Genomic DNA, 18335 nt, shown 5'->3' with positions numbered 1-18335 from the left:
TGCAAATTTTTCAAGAACATTAGTGAATGTGGCAACCCTGCTACTAAGCGAAAGCCACACCAAAAAGAATGATGAAAATATTTCCATTTGTCGCACAAAAGGATGGACTTCCATCTGCACTAAGAAGTTTATAAAAGAGATCGCATTGCGATATACAATGCTCATTCGATGTGAGCTGCGAAAGAGGAATGTTCGTGTATGTACGCAGCAGAAACGAATTCGGGCAAGGTTCGAATCGTTAGAAAGGATTTTCGTCTGGTATCACCAAAAATAGTTATTTGCAAACCGTTCTTTTTAGGATGAAAACATAATGGAGAAAGAATTGAATTAGAAAGTTCCATTTAACAACTTGCATTGAGTTTACGCCTGTCAAGTCTGCTGTACTTTATCAGTGACACATATAAACCAAAGTTTAACGAATTAATCTACAAACCCGTAGGTTTTTGCAAATCTTTCAAGAACATTAGTGAATGTGGCAACCCTGCTACTAAGCGAAAGCCACACCAAAAAGAATGATGAAAATATTTCGATTTGTCGCACAAAAGGATGGACTTACATCTGCACTAAGAAGTGTATAAAAGAGATCGCATTGCGATATACAATGCTCATTCGATGTGAGCTGCGAATAAGGAATGTTCGTGTATGTACGCAGCAGAAACGAATTCGGGCAAGGTTCGAATCGTTAGAAAGGATTCTCGTCTGGTATCACCAAAAATAGTTATTTGCAAACCGTTCTTTTTAGGATGAAAACATAATGGAGAAAGAATTGAATTAGAAAGTTCCATTTAACAACTTGCATTGAGTTTACGCCTGTCAAGTCTGCTGTACTTTATCAGTGACACATATAAACCAATGTTTATCGAATTAATCTACAAACTACTAAGCGAAAGCCACACCAAAAAGAATGATGAAAATATTTCCATTTGTCGCACAAAAGGATGGACTTCCATCTGCACTAAGAAGTTTATAAAAGAGATCGCATTGCGATATACAATGCTCATTCGATGTGAGCTGCGAAAGAGGAATGTTCGTGTATGTACGCAGCAGAAACGAATTCGGGCAAGGTTCGAATCGTTAGAAAGGATTCTCGTCTGGTATCACCAAAAATAGTTATTTGCAAACCGTTCTTTTTAGGATGAAAACATAATGGAGAAAGAATTGAATTAGAAAGTTCCATTTAACAACTTGCATTGAGTTTACGCCTGTCAAGTCTGCTGTACTTTATCAGTGACACATATAAACCAATGTTTATCGAATTAATCTACAAACTACTAAGCGAAAGCCACACCAAAAAGAATGATGAAAATATTTCCATTTGTCGCACAAAAGGATGGACTTCCATTTGCACTAAGAAGTTTATAAAAGAGATCGCATTGCGATATACAATGCTCATTCGATGTGAGCTGCGAAAGAGGAATGTTCGTGTATGTACGCAGCAGAAACGAATTCGGGCAAGGTTCGAATCGTTAGAAAGGATTCTCGTCTGGTATCACCAAAAATGGTTATTTGCAAACCGTTCTTTTTAGGATGAAAACATAATGGAGAAAGAATTGAATTAGAAAGTTCCTTTTAACAACTTGCATTGAGTTTACGCCTGTCAAGTCTGCTGGACTTTATCAGTGACACATATAAACCAATGTTTATCGAATTAATCTACAAACTACTAAGCGAAAGCCACACCAAAAAGAATGATGAAAATATTTCCATTTGTCGCACGAAAGGATGGACATTCCAGTTTATAAAAGAGATCGCATTGCGATATACAATGCTCATTCGATGTGAGCTGCGAAAAGGGAATGTTCGTGTATGTACGCAGCAGAAACGAATTCGGGCAAGGTTCGAATCGTTAGAAAGGATTCTCGTCTGGTATCACCAAAAATAGTTATTTGCAAACCGTTCTTTTTAGGATGAAAACATAATGGAGAAAGAATAGACCTTTCTCGTCCGACCTAACCCCCTTTTTTCTTATTTTTATTCAAAAGAATATACATTTTTAAGAATGTTTCCGTTGAAATGAGACTTTTTAGAGCTATCGTGATTTTTTAATGATTTTTTTAAATTTGAAAAATGCAAGAATGTTGAGTATTTTTTTCACCTTTGCAAGAATGGTGGGACTCAAAATGTGTGTTTGGGCAACACTGTTTTGTTTATTTTTGCTTGAGTTCCTGGCAACGCGGCAAATGAAGTGGTGAGTCGCGGTACAAAGTTCATTGGTTATGTAAACAAACTAAAGTGAACCTCTCGGTGGAGAACATTGCATGATAATGTTTAACCTCACTTTTTTGACAGTTCAGAGAGATTGTTTACATGGTCTTGGAAGTTTTGTTGATTCGATCACAGTATGAGAAACTTGGTTTGGTTCGCTGCCAAATATTAACACTTTCCAAACAAGCTCGCTCAGCTGTAATTTTTTATTTGATGTCGGCATCATACATTGTTCCGTTAAATTTAACATTTTTACTTTTCTTGTACATGATTCATTGAAGAAGTAAAGAATTTCTAGCCAAACATTTGAAAAAGGCCTACTGCAAAATGCAAATAAATCGAATTTTCATGTTCTCTATTAAAATCCTGGGACAGAACCTGTGGATAGATGTTTTGTTTTTCTTTTTTTCTGTTCATTTTATCTCTTGTCTTGCATAGCCACTCATCCTTCCTCAAATATTTTAAATTGACTGGCTACATTTGACAGTTCCTTCTGACAGCATTTGACGGTTCCCTTTGGCTGCATTTGACAGCTCCCCCTGGCTGCAATTGACATTAGGTTTTTCGTATCCACACGCCCCGTCCCAGTTAAAAACTATCTATCTGGCCATGTACATAAACATAACGCAACAATGGATTATGAAGAATTTTGATAATGATTTTATAACCAATTATAAAAGGGCCCGGCTGATATAAAAGTCCTAACTAGCAATACACTTATTATAAAATGATTATTAAAGATTATTGTAACTGATTCCAAAAGGATTATAAAGGCAGTGTTGCGATCAATTTCATTTCGTTTGTTTTGTTCACAATGTTGGTCGCAGAGCATTTTGGTGATCTATGGCAATTGATGACCTTTACACCCCATACTAGGACCGCTCCTGTTGCAGCTGTTTCGCCCCGTCCGGCACCGAGTCAACCGATGGTCCAGCCTGCGCCGCACTCGTCTGTCGCTATGTCAATGGCAGGGACTTGGATTAAAGACTAAAATGTCAGCTACGGCTGGTGGTGTTACTGCAATCGGTTTGCCTTCGGCCACGTTGGACATTCGGCTAACGGGAATATTCAGCGATTCCGATTCGAAGGAAGCAGTGCCAGTAGCAGACTGCTTCGGTTCAACAATAAGCTCCGGTATCGGGCGAAGCTAACACTCCGGCAGGACGAAGGTTTCAACAAGGGGCTCAGGCATAAGTAGTAGAGTCCTTGCACTTACTGCGTGTCGAGTGAACAATTCCGACGAAACTACTGCCGCTCTCGCCAAGTTTGAATACCGTAATAAGTGCGACATCAGCGGTATAGTGCCAGGAATAGTCGAGAAGAGTGCCAGGACTGACTTGCCGAGAGCTACAAGATTAAATAGCAGGGCGTTTTTAAAGTGACCATAGTATAACATAGAGGCTTTTGGGCAGATGATTTATTCAGCAGAATAAGATAGCAAAATTACCCAAAACATAAGAGCGGGCTGCCGAAGTGAATCCACACACATCATCACCTATAGAGGCAAGCAATATTGAAACGCAGCGAAATTCCTCACAATGAATTGATCTCGTCAGATGAAATTCTAGGAAATACAATTTTCATAGCATAATTTATCCGACCGAAATTGTAGTCCTCAATTGAGAGACTGATAGAGTAGCAGCAGCTAGGAATTTTCTTTCGAAAGCTAGCAGCAGTTTCGCGTATCCTGCGCTAAGTAGAGAGTGTTAAGACAGATCTCCGAAGCATGCCTAGTTATTTCCTACCAATTTGAACAAGACAGCAGATGAAAGATAGCTTTATTGCGGTGCCAAAATGATGGCAACTCGGGATATAATATAAATTTACATATAATTTCTCCTCCCTGATATTCTTCCAGAATGTATAATGCTCTGCATTCTTATCACTCCAATCAAATCCTTCTAACTCCTTATCGTCAGTGTCGAGCGCTGTTTTGCATTTGCCGGCTAAATCAACGACAATGTGATCATCGACGAAACTTTTGCTGTAATGGAACTTGAACACGATTAATAAATAATTCCATTAGAAAGCGATAACCTTGTTGTCCTCATGTTTGCAGCTATCATACGCTGGCAGGCATTCTGACCAATGGAAACGTTCTTCGATATGGGCATTGAACGAACAAAATCATTTCAACAACTTATCATCGACCGAATTCGTTACCTATACAGTTCAAGTAAACTTCACCACCTAAAATGAGTAATCAATCGGATCATCTTGTTAGGACTTAACCCACGAGCAAAAAAACAAATGTGTACAAATGCTTATCCATCATCCAGAAAGCAATCGTTTAATAGCCCAATACTTGATCTTGCGATTCAGCATATGTCACCGGGTATTACATCCAGCGCCGATTGGTCAATGTATGAACAAAGAGCATCGAAATTATTCAAGTAATGTAAATTTTAAAAGTCCATGTAAGCAAGTTTTAGGTAAACAAGCACACTGAACTGTCAGAAAAGTGAGGTTATACATTTTCATAAAATGCTCTATGTTTTGACAGGTATATGAATGAATCATTTCAGCATTAGTGATGCCAGGTCCATTTAAACAATAGCCTGCAGTAAAAATATAAAAGTCTGCAGATTGCTACAAAAATCTTCAATAAATTTGACATAGAAATGTAGTATGTATATATTTTAAATGATCAAAAATGTTGAAAGCAGGTGTATAAATTGGCTGGCATCGGCTTTGTTCTGCTAAATATTTGTAATCTGCAAAAGATCTGCAGTGAAAATGCAAAATCTGCAGATTTACTAATATATATGCAGATCTGGCATCCTTTTAGTATTCCCCACAGGAAATTCATCCAAATGGTGTAAAAATACGGGGAAGCAAGGCAAGATAGGTATTCAGAATATGGGGTTAAATGGGCAGCTTGCACTATTTTTGATTTTTTCAATAGTTAGAGGTACCAAATCATCGCGGCAATAGGCAGTAACGAATTGGGAATAAAAAAGGAAGCATCCTATCATATAAAAAAAATTGACGAGAAAGGTCTATTTTCAGAAAATTTGAAAAAAAAAATGGTTTGCGCCTTTAAGGGTTAAGGTCGTCAAACGGTGGGATGACAAAATTCTCACAAGTTTCCTATCTCATGCCTCCACGCGAGTCTAAGTCTATTGATGACATTTGGTCCTTAGACCGGCGACGACTGGGTGCTATCAGCCTTCTGCCGATAGTAGCAGAATGAGAGGGTGCGAACAGATCTAGCCGAGAAAACATTGCCGTCAAAATGAATAGTTGATCGGAAATTAGCCCCAATACGACTAATCTGACTAGTATCTATGATCACGGGTCAATACGTATTGAAAATTCGCCGCTTCTGTTTTTATGAACCTAATTTCAAGCTCCGTTATTGCTAACAAGCCCGTGCATCAGGTTAACAGTCCTTTATATTTCCCTTCAGTGTTCGTTATTATCGCTCGTATACTTGTACTCCACAAGCAAGCCGATATGGAAAATAAGAAATACTTTCGTTGATTTATAACATCTCGCGCTATTTTTGCCTGTATAATGTGTTATCACACGGTAGTTTTCAAGCCAATAAATATATCGTTGAGAAGAAGTAGCGAATTCTGTCCAAGTACTGTTGCAATGAATAGTGATCCGGCGCATTACGCAGATAAGATTAGCTTTTCTAGGCAATACTCCCACGGTCGGCTGTGTGGAGTTCAAATTGCTTTTGTTTAGGGAACATAGTATACTCTCGGTAGCCGGCTGCCCAGAGTTTAAAAAAAAAACAAAAACTAAACAAGATCTTCTCTTTTTCGAGTGATCGTGCACTCGAAGACTAACTAAACAACTACCTAATAAAATATGCTTTACAGGTCGCATTGCTTGCTTGGAGCGAGTCCTAGACCTGATACCCTTCCAAACTACCAACTCCGCGACACCTATGGAAGAGTCTGATTAATCGTCGTCCCTCCGTTAAATAGGTGGAGCATCAACACTTCCTGTCTACCTTATCCTTTATCCTTCCCCGTGAACGATGGAGATGGGGGCGGCCGGCAATGATGGCTATCATGCTGTTGAGATTGTAATATGGGTCGGATTGGTATGAATTCCTACTTACCATTTTCTAAGCAACTCTTATTAGATAATCAGCAGTCAAACATGATGAAGTCAGTGTGCAATCCGCCAAAATCATCGTCACAACGCAACGCAACGTAGAAACAACGAGACCTTTTAAATCAAAGATGTTGAATTTGGACTCGTCGACAAAGATTGCAATTTTTAAAATATTCCGATAGATTATTTCAATGTAAACTAAAAACTAATTGTTTGTTGTTCGCATTGATGAACGGGTTCTTGTCCAGAACACAGGCGCTATAATTGTCCATTCTCTATACATTACGAACCGTACCGTAAACTCTAGGTAAACCAGGAGCTATCAAGTTTTATGACCCGATCGAACGATGGTTCAAGCCGGACTATTATGTATTTAGATTCTGTAATGTGGGTAGGGATTAAGTATCACCAATGATTAAGTGTCGTCCCTCTTCCTTATTTTTATATACAGTTTAGGGTTGGTTATCCGTGATTCGATTAGTTATCCGCGAAAAAATATTCGATTATCTGGGTGTGACGGTAAGGCTTAACGGAAAGTTAATTTTTTACTTGAACAATGCTGGACTTGTTCTTATTTTTCAGTTAGTCTTTCCGGTCCAATGCTGTATACGGGTAGAAGCAATTTTGGTTTTTTTCGTTTTGTGCTCATGCTTAGGTACATTAACGCGGGTACACGAGCGCAGATTACTAAACTGAATCAAGTATGTGATAGGTACAATAATTGGTATAGATTTTCAGTTTTCGGTGTTGCTTTATGCGTTATGCTAAAGCTGTTTTGCTTTTCTAGGTTGATACCGTGCACCACACTTTGTAGTTGGACTAGTCGACAAAATTACAATCTTTCCAATATTCCGATGGAATGTTCCAATGTTATTTAGTAAATTATCCCTTGAAGCCGCAAATATTGCCCCATAGCTTCAATACGTTACTGTGATAAATTTGAGATGATTTTCACAATGTTGTTTTCAAAACAACATTGCGCATTTAAGGGTTAAATATCAATTCTTTGCTCTTCATTGATGAACGGCTTCTTGTTCAGAACACAGCCATTGTAGTTGTCTGTTCATTATACATTACGAGCCGTGCCAATCTATATTTATGCATTAATGCTCTGATCCAGTTTGCTTAACATGTATATAACATTAAATTTAAAATTTTCTCAAATTTTTGTAACCCTTTCTATTTGATGTAATGGATCACCATTTTTCTCAAATTTTGACAAGACTTCAGTCTCTGAGACAAATAACTGCACATGTTTCCATCAGCTATCGTCTGCTATATCTACGTATTATATCGTATGGTCAAGGGATCCCAAATTTTCTTTTTCAGATAAAAGTTTTTTTTCATTACTCTAATTTGCATAAATTAAAACACTTTCCATTGAAACAAAAGCGACAAAAACTGTCTGACACCTGTATCAGGGTGATCTAATTATTTCCCATTAAAATTCGATCAATAATTTGAGCGGAATCAAATCGGTTATCTCAAACTGAATTTGCTAGAGCTACAAATTTATTGTAATTAATTGTAGGATGTATTTCTGTTCAAATAGACATTTATTCCTTTAGAATAAATTAGCCGAAGTTTTCGATCTAATTTCTCTTATTCGATATACTAATCAGTGTTGTCCGTCATACCTAAGCTGACCAACTCTGACGAAAAAATCCGTACACCATACCGCAACGAAGCGAAATCGTTCATCACGCTCAGGTAAACGGTTTTCATAGTGTACGAATTTTTTCGTCAGCGTTGGTCAGCTTAGTTATACCCATACTAGTCCTACCCGTACTGTTAACAGCATGCAGGACTTTGAGTCAAGTTGCGAGAATTTATACTCATTTTAGGTAACACTATACTAGAACTATTATTTTGATAGGACAGAGGTTCTAAATAATTTTGAAATACCTGGAAAAAGGTTCCAAAAAGTCGGTGATCGTTGAATTTTTTATTCAAAAGTACATAGAATGTCGTTCATAACGTCATAACTGCGAAAAAATGCCCAAAAAGTAATTTGTACTTTTTCGCGTCTTCGGCGTCCTACTTAATTCCGAAGAAAAATTTTCTCCGTGTTTTAGTTTCATTTTTATTCGCTAAAAACTGATTGACATTTTTCCTCAAATTTTTTTGAGTTTCATTTTATTTCGGGAAACTCTGATCGACATTTTTGTTCAGAACTTTCTCAGCCATTATTTTCCGCGCAACCTTTTTACTACCAATTTTCTTCGAATTTTTTTGAGTCACATTTTTCCTCGGGAGAATCTGATCAACAGTTTTCTTCGAACCTTTCTCAATAACAATTTCCGTCGCGACTTTTTGTTTATCGTTTTTGTCCAAACATTTTTGAGTTTCATTTTTCCTCGGAAGAAATTACTTGTCATTTTTCGTCGGAGATTTCTCAGTTACTTTTTTCGGCTCGATTTTTTGTTTATCGTTTCTCTCTACCTATTTTTTGACTTTCATTTTTATTCTGGGCGTGTCATTTGTATTCTTGCGATCCAGTAACTCTCAGTTGGCTGCTACCGGCGGGAACCCACTTAATTCAAATTTCCCCTCGGTTGGTACACAAACGTACCTGGTGTTCGCTTGTTCCCATTGGACAACGTGCCGTATGTAGCACTAGTGGATTGCACTGGAACCTCGACAACCGGGCTGTTTGGTAAGCACTTCGAACACTTACTCTAGCCAGGAAGTTCAAATTCGATCAGAGAGTGCCGTACTTTGGTTAATGGGAACGACCCCGAAGAATATGTGATAAGAGTATTGCCTGCAACTGAAAATACGCGTTCATGTCAACGGGCTTTTAGGTGCCTAATAAAATTCCCTCATCTCTCTGTATGTTGCTTTATTAGATATAATACAAATATATTGATATAGAATGACAATATTTTATTTTCTTAAAGTAAAAGTGTCAATTTCTAGCTTTTTAGTAATACTGTTCAGAGAAATCGACCTCCGACAATTAATCGGCGATCGTCTTCACATCTAGACATGTAAAATGATTTAATTTTCGCGGGAAACCGGCATAGCATTATTAGTTCGTTTATTTGCTCCGTCATTTTTCGTTCCGGACCCTCCGGAATATCATCGCCAAACTCATAAAAAGTTCCATCATTCTTGGTGACGTTGTTCTCCTTTAGCCAGTCAATAGCATCGACATAGTTCGGTGGCATAAAATTCGGGTTAAGATGACCCCACGGAGATTTCAATACTCGACCGACAACATCTACTATCAAATCTTCCAGCCGATCAAGTAGCTCTTTGAAAGTAATAAAGGGACATTCACCCTCAATATAACTGTATTCTGCTAAATCACGGCGAGCAAGACTCTGCTCTGCACGGTAACTTTGAGAAATGCAATAGTCGCCCAATGCCGTCAAACAGGTTTCCATATATTTTTGTGAGCTTTGCGTCAGGAATGCTTCCGCCCTAAAATGTATTTATTGTTTGAGCAAATACTTCTAATACGAACATTTTTTATTTACCTAAAATAGTCCAGTTTGAACAGAGTCGACCCTCCTTCAACTTGTGTTTGCACCAGCGCCGGCGGCGTTACCTCCGTGTAACCACGTTCATGATAATGCTCCCTAAATGCCATCATAATGACATCTCTCATCTTGAGAATCTTAGAAGTATTTTCGCCTCTAATCATAATGTGTCTGTTATCGAGCTAGACATCAGGATGAGCATCCTCGTTCAAAATAGAATCTGCCCCACCGGCCGGAGCCAATCCAATTAGCTACCAATAATCAACGTGCAGCTCATGTCCACCGGGAGCGGACTTACCTTCTGGAACCTCTGACACAAGGTATCGCTGAGAACGCTTTTCAAGAATTTTCTTGAGCTAAGATTTGGCTACTAGTTCGTAGGGTGATTCCGATTTTGCATCCTTAGCGTTTACATAAATTCTTGGGAAAGGTTCCTTGCCGGCGTGCTTCATGGCTTGTAGGATTGTTTTGAAGGGTTTTTCCGCTGTTCCATCACCGAACTCGTCATCGCCACGCTTTTCCAAGGTGTAGAGATTGTCTGGAGGTGGTGAGAAAAATTGGATCAATATTCAATTATTATTATCCATCACCGTTGATTGAATTTCAGCGGCCGTTCACTTTCCGGCAAGTGTAATGGATAAGAGTACTTACTGGCAACGTTTGTTGAGTGCCGAACAGGGGATTGATTTCCGTTTCATCCTTGTTACTACGAGTAGGTTATGCTTCTTTTACCATCTCAGCATAGATATCAGTTTCGGCTGCCAACGTCGGATGGTAATCTAACGAGAAGAGATTATATTAAATTCAAAAAAAAATATCTTAAAGAAAGAAACCACCCAACTTACCACTAAGAATTAAAACTTTTCATAGTTAGCGTCATACTGTTGAACTTCGCTGTCCAAGCATTCCTGACATTCTTCCGGGTGTTGCATGTGCATCTACGCCCCCCGGAACGAACGGTCGGGGTGAAACGGATAGTAGATTCTTCGTATACCACTAACCGTATCGTGGGGGATAAAACATTCCTTCTTCATAGCCTCCAACAGTTCTTAGTGCATCTGGTGTAGGATAAATCGATTCCAATTTTGAATTAGACTGATCAGATTGATGTTAGCAATGTTGCTTCGGTCCGAAGAAAATATTAACCCCAGCTGCTTCCGGAAAGAGAATTCCTTACAACAGCAGTGCGTAATGGGTCGAAGTGACAGCTGCTATCTAAACCAAGACTATTGAAAACTATAGGTAGGATTATTCAAGATTAGCTAAAACTAGTCGAGATTATTTTGGGAATAAAAAAGTTCACTAATTTATTTTAGTCCAACGTTTAGAGTGATTTTGGATGTTTTTTTATAACCGTTGGCTGAATTTTCGTGAAAAAGTATGTGTCGCCACGCGATGGGAGTACAATGTACGATTATATCAAGTCAATTTGAATAGCTTTCAATAATTATTTTCTTTGATATTTAACAGGTGCCATTAGGAGCCTTGAGGACAACCATAACAACTGGGTGACTAAACAGAACAGCGGGACATTATGATTTAGAGCAACACACCACCGTTCTATGAATCGTTGGGGTTTGCACCATGCGATGTAGAATAATATAGTCAATGAGACAAAATAACTAATCGAATGATTCACTGCGTATAGTTTTTCTCATGTTCCCAATCTTCTATTGGCAGACAGCCGCTTTAAATAATCGGTGCAACGTCGTAACATTATTTAGTGGATTCTTGGTGGAAATGTGGTGCTTCCTGCCGATGTTGGTGACTCGAAGGCAAACCGAATAAAAGGGCTCCAGATTGAAACAGTTAAACATATAGGGTAGATGATTTAATTTTTCTCAAACTATTAGGGTGCTACACTATGTTCCGATGAATATACTGGAAGAGGTAGAGATTTTGTGCGAAGTAGGGATACCAATTTTTTATCCCATAATTTGAACAGCAGACGATGTGTTCGGTTAGGTACAATAAATAGATAGGCTACGATGATATAAAGAGATGTAACCCTCTCAGTGGGAGGCACGATTCTCGAGAGTCTAAGATAGAATATTTATGCAATTTCACCCGATCGAAGTGAATTATAACTCTTACAGAAACATGGACAAATATATTACGAATGAATAAATTATGTTTCTAAAGTAAATTGCTTTATGTATCGAAAGAAAATATCCAGTTAAGTTATAAAAGTTTGCCCTCTTGCTTTGGAACAATTCAGCAGTTTAAAACTCTCTTAAAATTAGACGTGCTGGGAGCCAAAAGCGATATACGAAGAATAAACTGAATCGTAATGACATTCTATAGAGAAAAGAAAGGAATTTGGCTTTCTTTCATTCATAATCTTTAGTAAAAACAGCGTGTGGTGATATTTCATTCGTTTGTCTATTCCTTATATAGTTTTAGTCGAATAGTTATCAGCCAGCTCCAAATCGCATTATGGCACGTTGAAATCTCGTATCGAGGGTATCCATTTCCACGTGTAGCCTTCAAAACTGCATGATCGCTGGTCCAAATAGCAGCTGTGTATCAAAGATGCTAACACGTTTCACTCGTTGTAATTTCGTAATTTGTATTGCCATACAAGAGCCTTCAACTGAAAGAGTACAGAAAAGAAACAAATATCAAACTGAATTTATTGAAAAACTCCGGGGCGGTGGATTGCTCTCGAGTTGCACTTTCTAGCAGAAGAGCAGGCCACTGGACGTGTTTCATTCCCACTTCTGCTAGAAAGTGAAACACCAAGGCAATCCACCGCCTCGGTGTTTTTCAATGAAAAACGACATGAATGAGTTTACAAATGAAAAAGTATCATATCTTCAGTACAATGGAATCACTATCAGTGGGAACCTTGTTTAAGCTTCCGGGGTGAAGTCTTCTCACTACATGATCTTCTTATTGGCTCCTTAAAACACTACACAAGATCTTCCTACACTAGTTTCTAATCTGATTTGGATTAATCGAATTACACATCATAATTACACATCATAATACCAATACACAAAGGTGATTTATTGTTCGCAATAGAATAGAATTTATCATCAGGCATTATTTCAACCGTACATCGCTCATCAACAATTTGTCGTTTTTGTTGACATGGTGTTAAAAAATATCCACTCTCGCTAGCTTACTATTCGGAAAAACAACAACAAAACTCCACAAGCACTTCCGGAACTTTTTTATGCTCCGATTGTAGTGAAAAACTTTTGCTAATATAGGTATATTTTTAATTGCAGAAAGATTTAAAATGTGATTGAAATTTTCGTTTGCTGCTTTTAATACTATATGTAAACAAAGTTTTTTATCTCTTTCTGACTGGTAACGCAACGTATGATGACACACGAAAGAAAAATTGATAGGAGAAAAAGAGATGATCGATTTGTTTTGCTCTGGTTTAGACATATGCACAGGGTTGAACATAAGTTCCACTGCGATCCACAACGTCAAAACGGAACGGAATCGGAACGGAATTTCAGCTTATCTGGGCCCTGACTAGGGTTACTGCTCCCTAATTCATCTTAGCACCTCTATTCATCCCACCCATTTGAACACATTAGTTAGAGCAGTATCTGCTATCTCTATTCAACGCATTAGCTCAAATGGTGAAATGAATAAGGGTACGTTGTAGTCAACTTTTCGCTTCGCTCAAGCGTGAGCATTTTACATTTTCCAGGCACTGCTGTACTGCTTCTTAGAAACGAAGCAAAGACGATGATACCTATTTGAGCGCAATCCTTTCGCTCTAAGTCGAGATATCAACGAAATAGTGTGACATCATGACTAATGAGATGAATAAGGGCTTGTCTACCCTATTTTTCACAAGCTGACAATATGAGAACCGTTATCATATTATCAAACTGCCAAGTTTTATAATATGATAACGTGCCCTTAAATTTTGCTATTTTAGTGTTAAGATTTGTACGAGACAAAAAGTTAAAATTGCCTTGGATCTTTGAAAACTTACTAATTTTACTCTAAATAGTTAAGCTAACGTGGCTCCTAGTCCGAGATACGCATTTCTGTTTTACGACTATCTCGTGCGGGAGATCCTTATGGGGTTTTTGATTGAAAAACCCCGGGGCGGTGGATTGCACTGGTGTTGCATTTTCAAGCAGAAGAGCAGGCCACTAGACGTGTTCCCACTTCTGCTAGAATGTGCAAAACCAGTGCAGTACAGTGCCCCGGTGTTTTTCAATGAAAAACGACATTAGACTGCTTAGGTGGTTGTGCTAATGCCTCTTACACATGGCCCCGGCATAAGATTATTTCTTGAGCGTTTTTTCAAAACGTCATATCTGCAATGAGTTACTCTATTTGTTTACTTTCTCTTCTGTTAATAATTCGGCCACTTTATCATTTATCCCTCAGCTCTTTGCATAATATGCTAGTTAAAACCACCGTCTTTCGATCTGTACTGTAAAATAAGTGAAAAGTGTTATAGTGACGCCATAAAAATCGAAAGAGAAAGTAAACAAAGAGAGTAACTCATTGCAGATATGACGTTTTGAAAAAACGCTCAAGATTTCAATTCAAGCGAAGGCAAGATATTGCTTGTAGCACTAAAAACTGGATTCTAATCGCACTGCGCACTTACTGTTTTTCTATTAAATTCTTCTCATGGACTGGTTAGTTCGACTGGTCTGTCTATGAAAGGACCATATCTATCACTTGAAATACATGTGTTTTGACAGCTCGCAGTTTTCAGTAGCAGTTTGATCACTCGCACTTTGAAAGTGCGGAGTCCAGGTTAGTGGGAAGTGCGCAATAAGTCGCATAACACTAGCTTTGCAACATTAATTTCTGGAGCGCAATATCACTATTAGTAAGGTTATTTGATAAATTTACAATATTTAAATAGCAAAATCACTTACAGAGGGAAAAGTACATGTCATCCTTATTATTTTTCTATGGCGCCCATCCAGCCACTCTTGTACCCGCCTCCAAGAAAAGACAATATCGGAAGGGTCTTCAGATCATAATTATTCGGATTATACTTGAAACCAGTCTACATTGCCTGTTACGAACCAGCCAGCGACATCATATCACCGAATAAGCTAGACGAAGCCATACATTCCTGCTTCGTTTGAGCTGCAAGAAATTATCATCAGTGTGCAAGCTGATAATAAAAAAAATTCAATACTCACTGGTAAGTTAATACTTGGTGAATCGGTATCCAAAATAATCCAGCAGACTTTGAGAATCAAACATTGACGAGGAAATACTTATTTTGTTGAAAGTGAGTGAAAACTAAGATGAAGAGAAAGAACCCGTCTTGAGTGAAAACAGTGAAAGGTCCGCCTCACTATAGTTACTATATTCATAGTTAGGCGGAGACACTGAGCGGAGCCCATTGAACATGTCAAATACCGGAGCCAATCGAGCATGACGTCACATAACATGTTCTCTTTGGATGTATATTGTGCCTTGCAGGATAATCGCTCGATATGCGATTATATGAAAGCTCAATTGAGATAGGCGCGTGACAGCCGCCTATATAAATTTATAGGCAGCTTTTTCCTTGAAGCTTTCGAAAAGCACACAGCTGGTAGAAAAATAAAGCTCAACTGTAATCTGCTTGCGGAGCAACTGCGGCTATATTTGATGCGCCTTTCAGACGCCCGCAATGTGAGATTTTATTATAAGCGCGACAATATGGGAAAGGTATTGTGATTATATGGTCATTAAAGACGCTGAATCCCTCTGGATAAAGACTCGCCATCTCTATCTTATTCTTATTATTTATCAGTAAGTGTCATTCCAATCGAGCACGAGACCTGTCAAAAGCCCTCATTGCAAAGAAAATCGCTTCGAATCCTTCTGGAGTCGTTGAATATAATGTTATATTAAACTGCGTATATACCCCTTTAAATCAAATTTCCCAACATTATTTTAAACTACTTAAAAAATAAAGAAATCTTTCCGAAGGCATCAAAGTGCCTTAACCAATAGTTTCGTCCCAAATATGAATGTCCGGCTTTTTTTTATTCCGTCCCACTGTGTGCCGTAATGCAATGATTGCTGAGAGTAAGCCAGACTGTCCGTGGAAAGTCGACGCCTGTATTTGTCGATGCATTGGATGATAGGGTCTGCGTTCGAACTGTACTCTAATAGGGCAATAATAAGCTCTAATAGCAGTAATGTCACTTTTAATGATCGTGTAAGGTGAGTAATGACGGAATTCCCATACAATTCTAGTAATGACACTACTTAGTAATGACACTTTTATTGCGCGTGTAAGGGCCCCTAATGAGGTTTATGAAAATACAAGTTTCCGTCTAGCAATCCGAATTACGGAACTCTATGATCCGGGGAACGCTCAAGAGGGAACTAGCAAGCTGCTAAAGAAGTATTATGAATCAATCAAGTTTGAATGTGAATGTCAGTGATAGGTTGGACTCCAATGAGGAAGACATTGGTGCTGAAGTGCTTCATGATTTTACCACCTTGAACATGTACCCAAATGGGCTGTAGGAAAAAGCCTCACGAGAGGGAAAAAGAAACTAGTTATAATAAAAATCGTTGATTAACTCTTTCATATGGTCCCAGTATATTTGCAAAAATAAAACGCCAAAATACTATATAATGCATATATTTTTCAATTCAATCGATGCCTTTTGGTATAACGACCCATTTGATCAGGTTGTGTTCGACTCTTTCATTTTCTTTAACACCAGTTTGATTATCTTGAACTACGTTTATTCCAAAAATCAATCCGTCGTATTGTTAAATGTCTCCAATTTATTGTTTTTGCTTGCCCCCTAACAACTAAATTAAATTTTCTCTGCCGCAAATTTGATGGATTGCATTAGCCGTTCATCTGCGAGAAAAATGAAAGTATGTAACCAGCGGTATACATTTAGGTACTCTTGAAAATACAAAATTAGGAAAATTCGCGATATTTTTTTTTTCATTTTTTTCTACCAAGTTGTGGAAGATAGCAGGAATAGGCTGCTTAATTTTTTATTTTTCTGGTTAGATTCTGTAAACTTAGCAGGAAAAGGCGGGCCCTTATTTTTGTTTACCTTGCTAGATTGTGTGAAGTTAGCAGGTAAAGGTGGGCCATACTGTTGTTTTCCTTGCTAGATTGTCTGAAGTTAGCAGGAAAAGGCGGGGCATATATTACTTTTTCCTGCTAGAATGTGTGAAGTTAGCGGGAAAAGGCGGATCATACATTAGTTTTTCCTGCCAGAGTGTGTGAAGTTAGCGGGAAAAGGCGTGGCTTTGTAGTTTAATTTTTGACATGTAGGTGGCGCAGCGATCGTTTTTCCTGCTGGCCTTTTTCCCCGCTGTGTTGATTCCAGTCTGAAATCACTAGATTTTTGAATGATTGAAGGAGATCAATAAAAAACAACTTCACATTCGGGATACTAGGATCCCTTAAAAAAGGCGCGAAAAATACCCACGGTCAAGCTGTCATTCAACAGTTGGCAGCGCCACTGGTTGTGACATGTTGAAACCAAGAGGGTGAATGTTTTGACGTTTCTTTGAAAAATGAGTGAAGCCAACATAAGCTGGCTTCCTGGCTCGGATAGTTGCCAAAAATGACAGCGAACGCGCTTTAAGCAACGTTCACATCACTAGGAGCCAATGTTGTTAACTCGAAATGAAGCTTATCGAATACAAACTTCATTTTGATGTGCTTAACTGGTATTGAGGTGATAAAAGCATTCGGATTTTGTGGAGGAACAACGATGAAAGAGAAAGCGTGATTTCTCATATATTGTTATTAATTACTTGTTTTGAATCCAACTTTTAAACAGTGTCGTACAGTTCATGTGAACAGACCTTGGACATTTGAAGCGTAGCTAGCGCTACTGGCACTTGGTGGCAGCTTCAGGCAACAAACAGTTTTCACGGGGCTGGTTGAAACTCATTCGTGCTTGCGATCAGCGATGCTACATGTTTTTGTGAAATGTAGAAGAATAATTAAAATGTCTGTAAAAGTCTGTAGAGGGTTGTGTAAATCCTATTCACACTAGGTTATTACTTAAAAAGTGTCTTGAAATTAGTAAACTATTGTGAAGGAATCACTCGTATTCGAATCAAATTATTCTAGTATAATTTTGTTAAACACTGTTACTTTTTTAAAAGTCTGTAGATGTCTGATTACGTCTGTAGGAGACCATCAAAAGTCTGTAAAATACAGATATGTCTGTAAATCTGGCATCCCTGCTTGCGATGTAGGACCTATAGGTGGATACATTCGTAATTTTCCAAGATGTGACATGACGTCACATTATCGTATTCAACATAAGGACATTGTTTGTAAGCAAAGGAACAAAAATACGTTCCTCATTCAAATGAGGAGCACTTTAATTTGCATCACATCAGAGAAAGAGCACTTTTTTCTTTTATTTGCTGCTACTGTCGTTTGTCGATGACATTTAAAGGGATGTTGAGGTCAAACTGACCCCCATCAATCGGTGGAAAAAATGATGGTGCCTATAGAGTACTTGACAATCTGTAAATGTACTAGTATGTTCAACGTGCTCAACGATTTGTTTTCCTCCACCTGTCATAATGTTCTGATAGCTGGAGGAAAACAAATCGAACATAGTTTTTCGGTCGGATTATTTG

The 18335-nt window shown here is 38.3% G+C and overlaps 2 protein-coding genes and 1 long non-coding RNA gene across 3 annotated transcripts in view; 1 reads left to right on the top strand and 2 right to left on the bottom strand.

The window, feature by feature from the left end:
• Nucleotides 1-9105: 9105 nt before the first annotated feature.
• Nucleotides 9106-9925, bottom strand: LOC131681858 (asparagine--tRNA ligase, cytoplasmic-like). Its single transcript, XM_058962967.1, has 2 exons — nt 9759-9925; nt 9106-9702 (listed from the first exon to the last, which is right to left on the bottom strand). The coding sequence occupies exons 1-2, from the start codon at nt 9923-9925 to the stop codon at nt 9213-9215; spliced, it is 657 nt and encodes a 218-aa protein (XP_058818950.1). The 3' UTR covers nt 9106-9212.
• A 1106-nt stretch (nt 9926-11031) lies between these two features.
• Nucleotides 11032-11383, top strand: LOC131682016 (uncharacterized). Its single transcript, XR_009304013.1, has 2 exons — nt 11032-11169; nt 11232-11383. It is a non-coding gene; the product is annotated as an uncharacterized LOC131682016 (long non-coding RNA).
• Nucleotides 11384-12124: 741 nt separating this feature from the next.
• LOC131681307 (structural maintenance of chromosomes protein 3) overlaps nt 12125-18335 on the bottom strand; it is a 324030-nt gene continuing 317819 nt past the window's right edge. The window contains exon 7 of the mRNA XM_058962271.1: nt 12125-12354. Coding sequence (XP_058818254.1) covers nt 12307-12354 — 48 coding nt within the window. The 3' untranslated portion in view covers nt 12125-12306. The remainder of the gene's footprint in view (nt 12355-18335) is intronic.

This window comes from Topomyia yanbarensis, chromosome 1 (genome assembly GCF_030247195.1).
Source record: "Topomyia yanbarensis strain Yona2022 chromosome 1, ASM3024719v1, whole genome shotgun sequence".
Classification (NCBI taxonomy): domain Eukaryota; kingdom Metazoa; phylum Arthropoda; class Insecta; order Diptera; family Culicidae; genus Topomyia; species Topomyia yanbarensis.
This window is presented reverse-complemented; position numbering and strand designations above follow the sequence as displayed.

Excerpts from the sequence above, each read along its gene's own strand:
- LOC131681858 (XM_058962967.1), bottom strand. The coding sequence starts at position 9,925 with ATGATTAGAGGCGAAAATACTTCTAAGATTCTCAAGATGAGAGATGTC. Across the intron at positions 9,703-9,758 it reads TTCAAACTGGACTATTTTAG|GGCGGAAGCATTCCTGACGC; the intron begins GTAAATAAAAAA and ends AATACATTTTAG.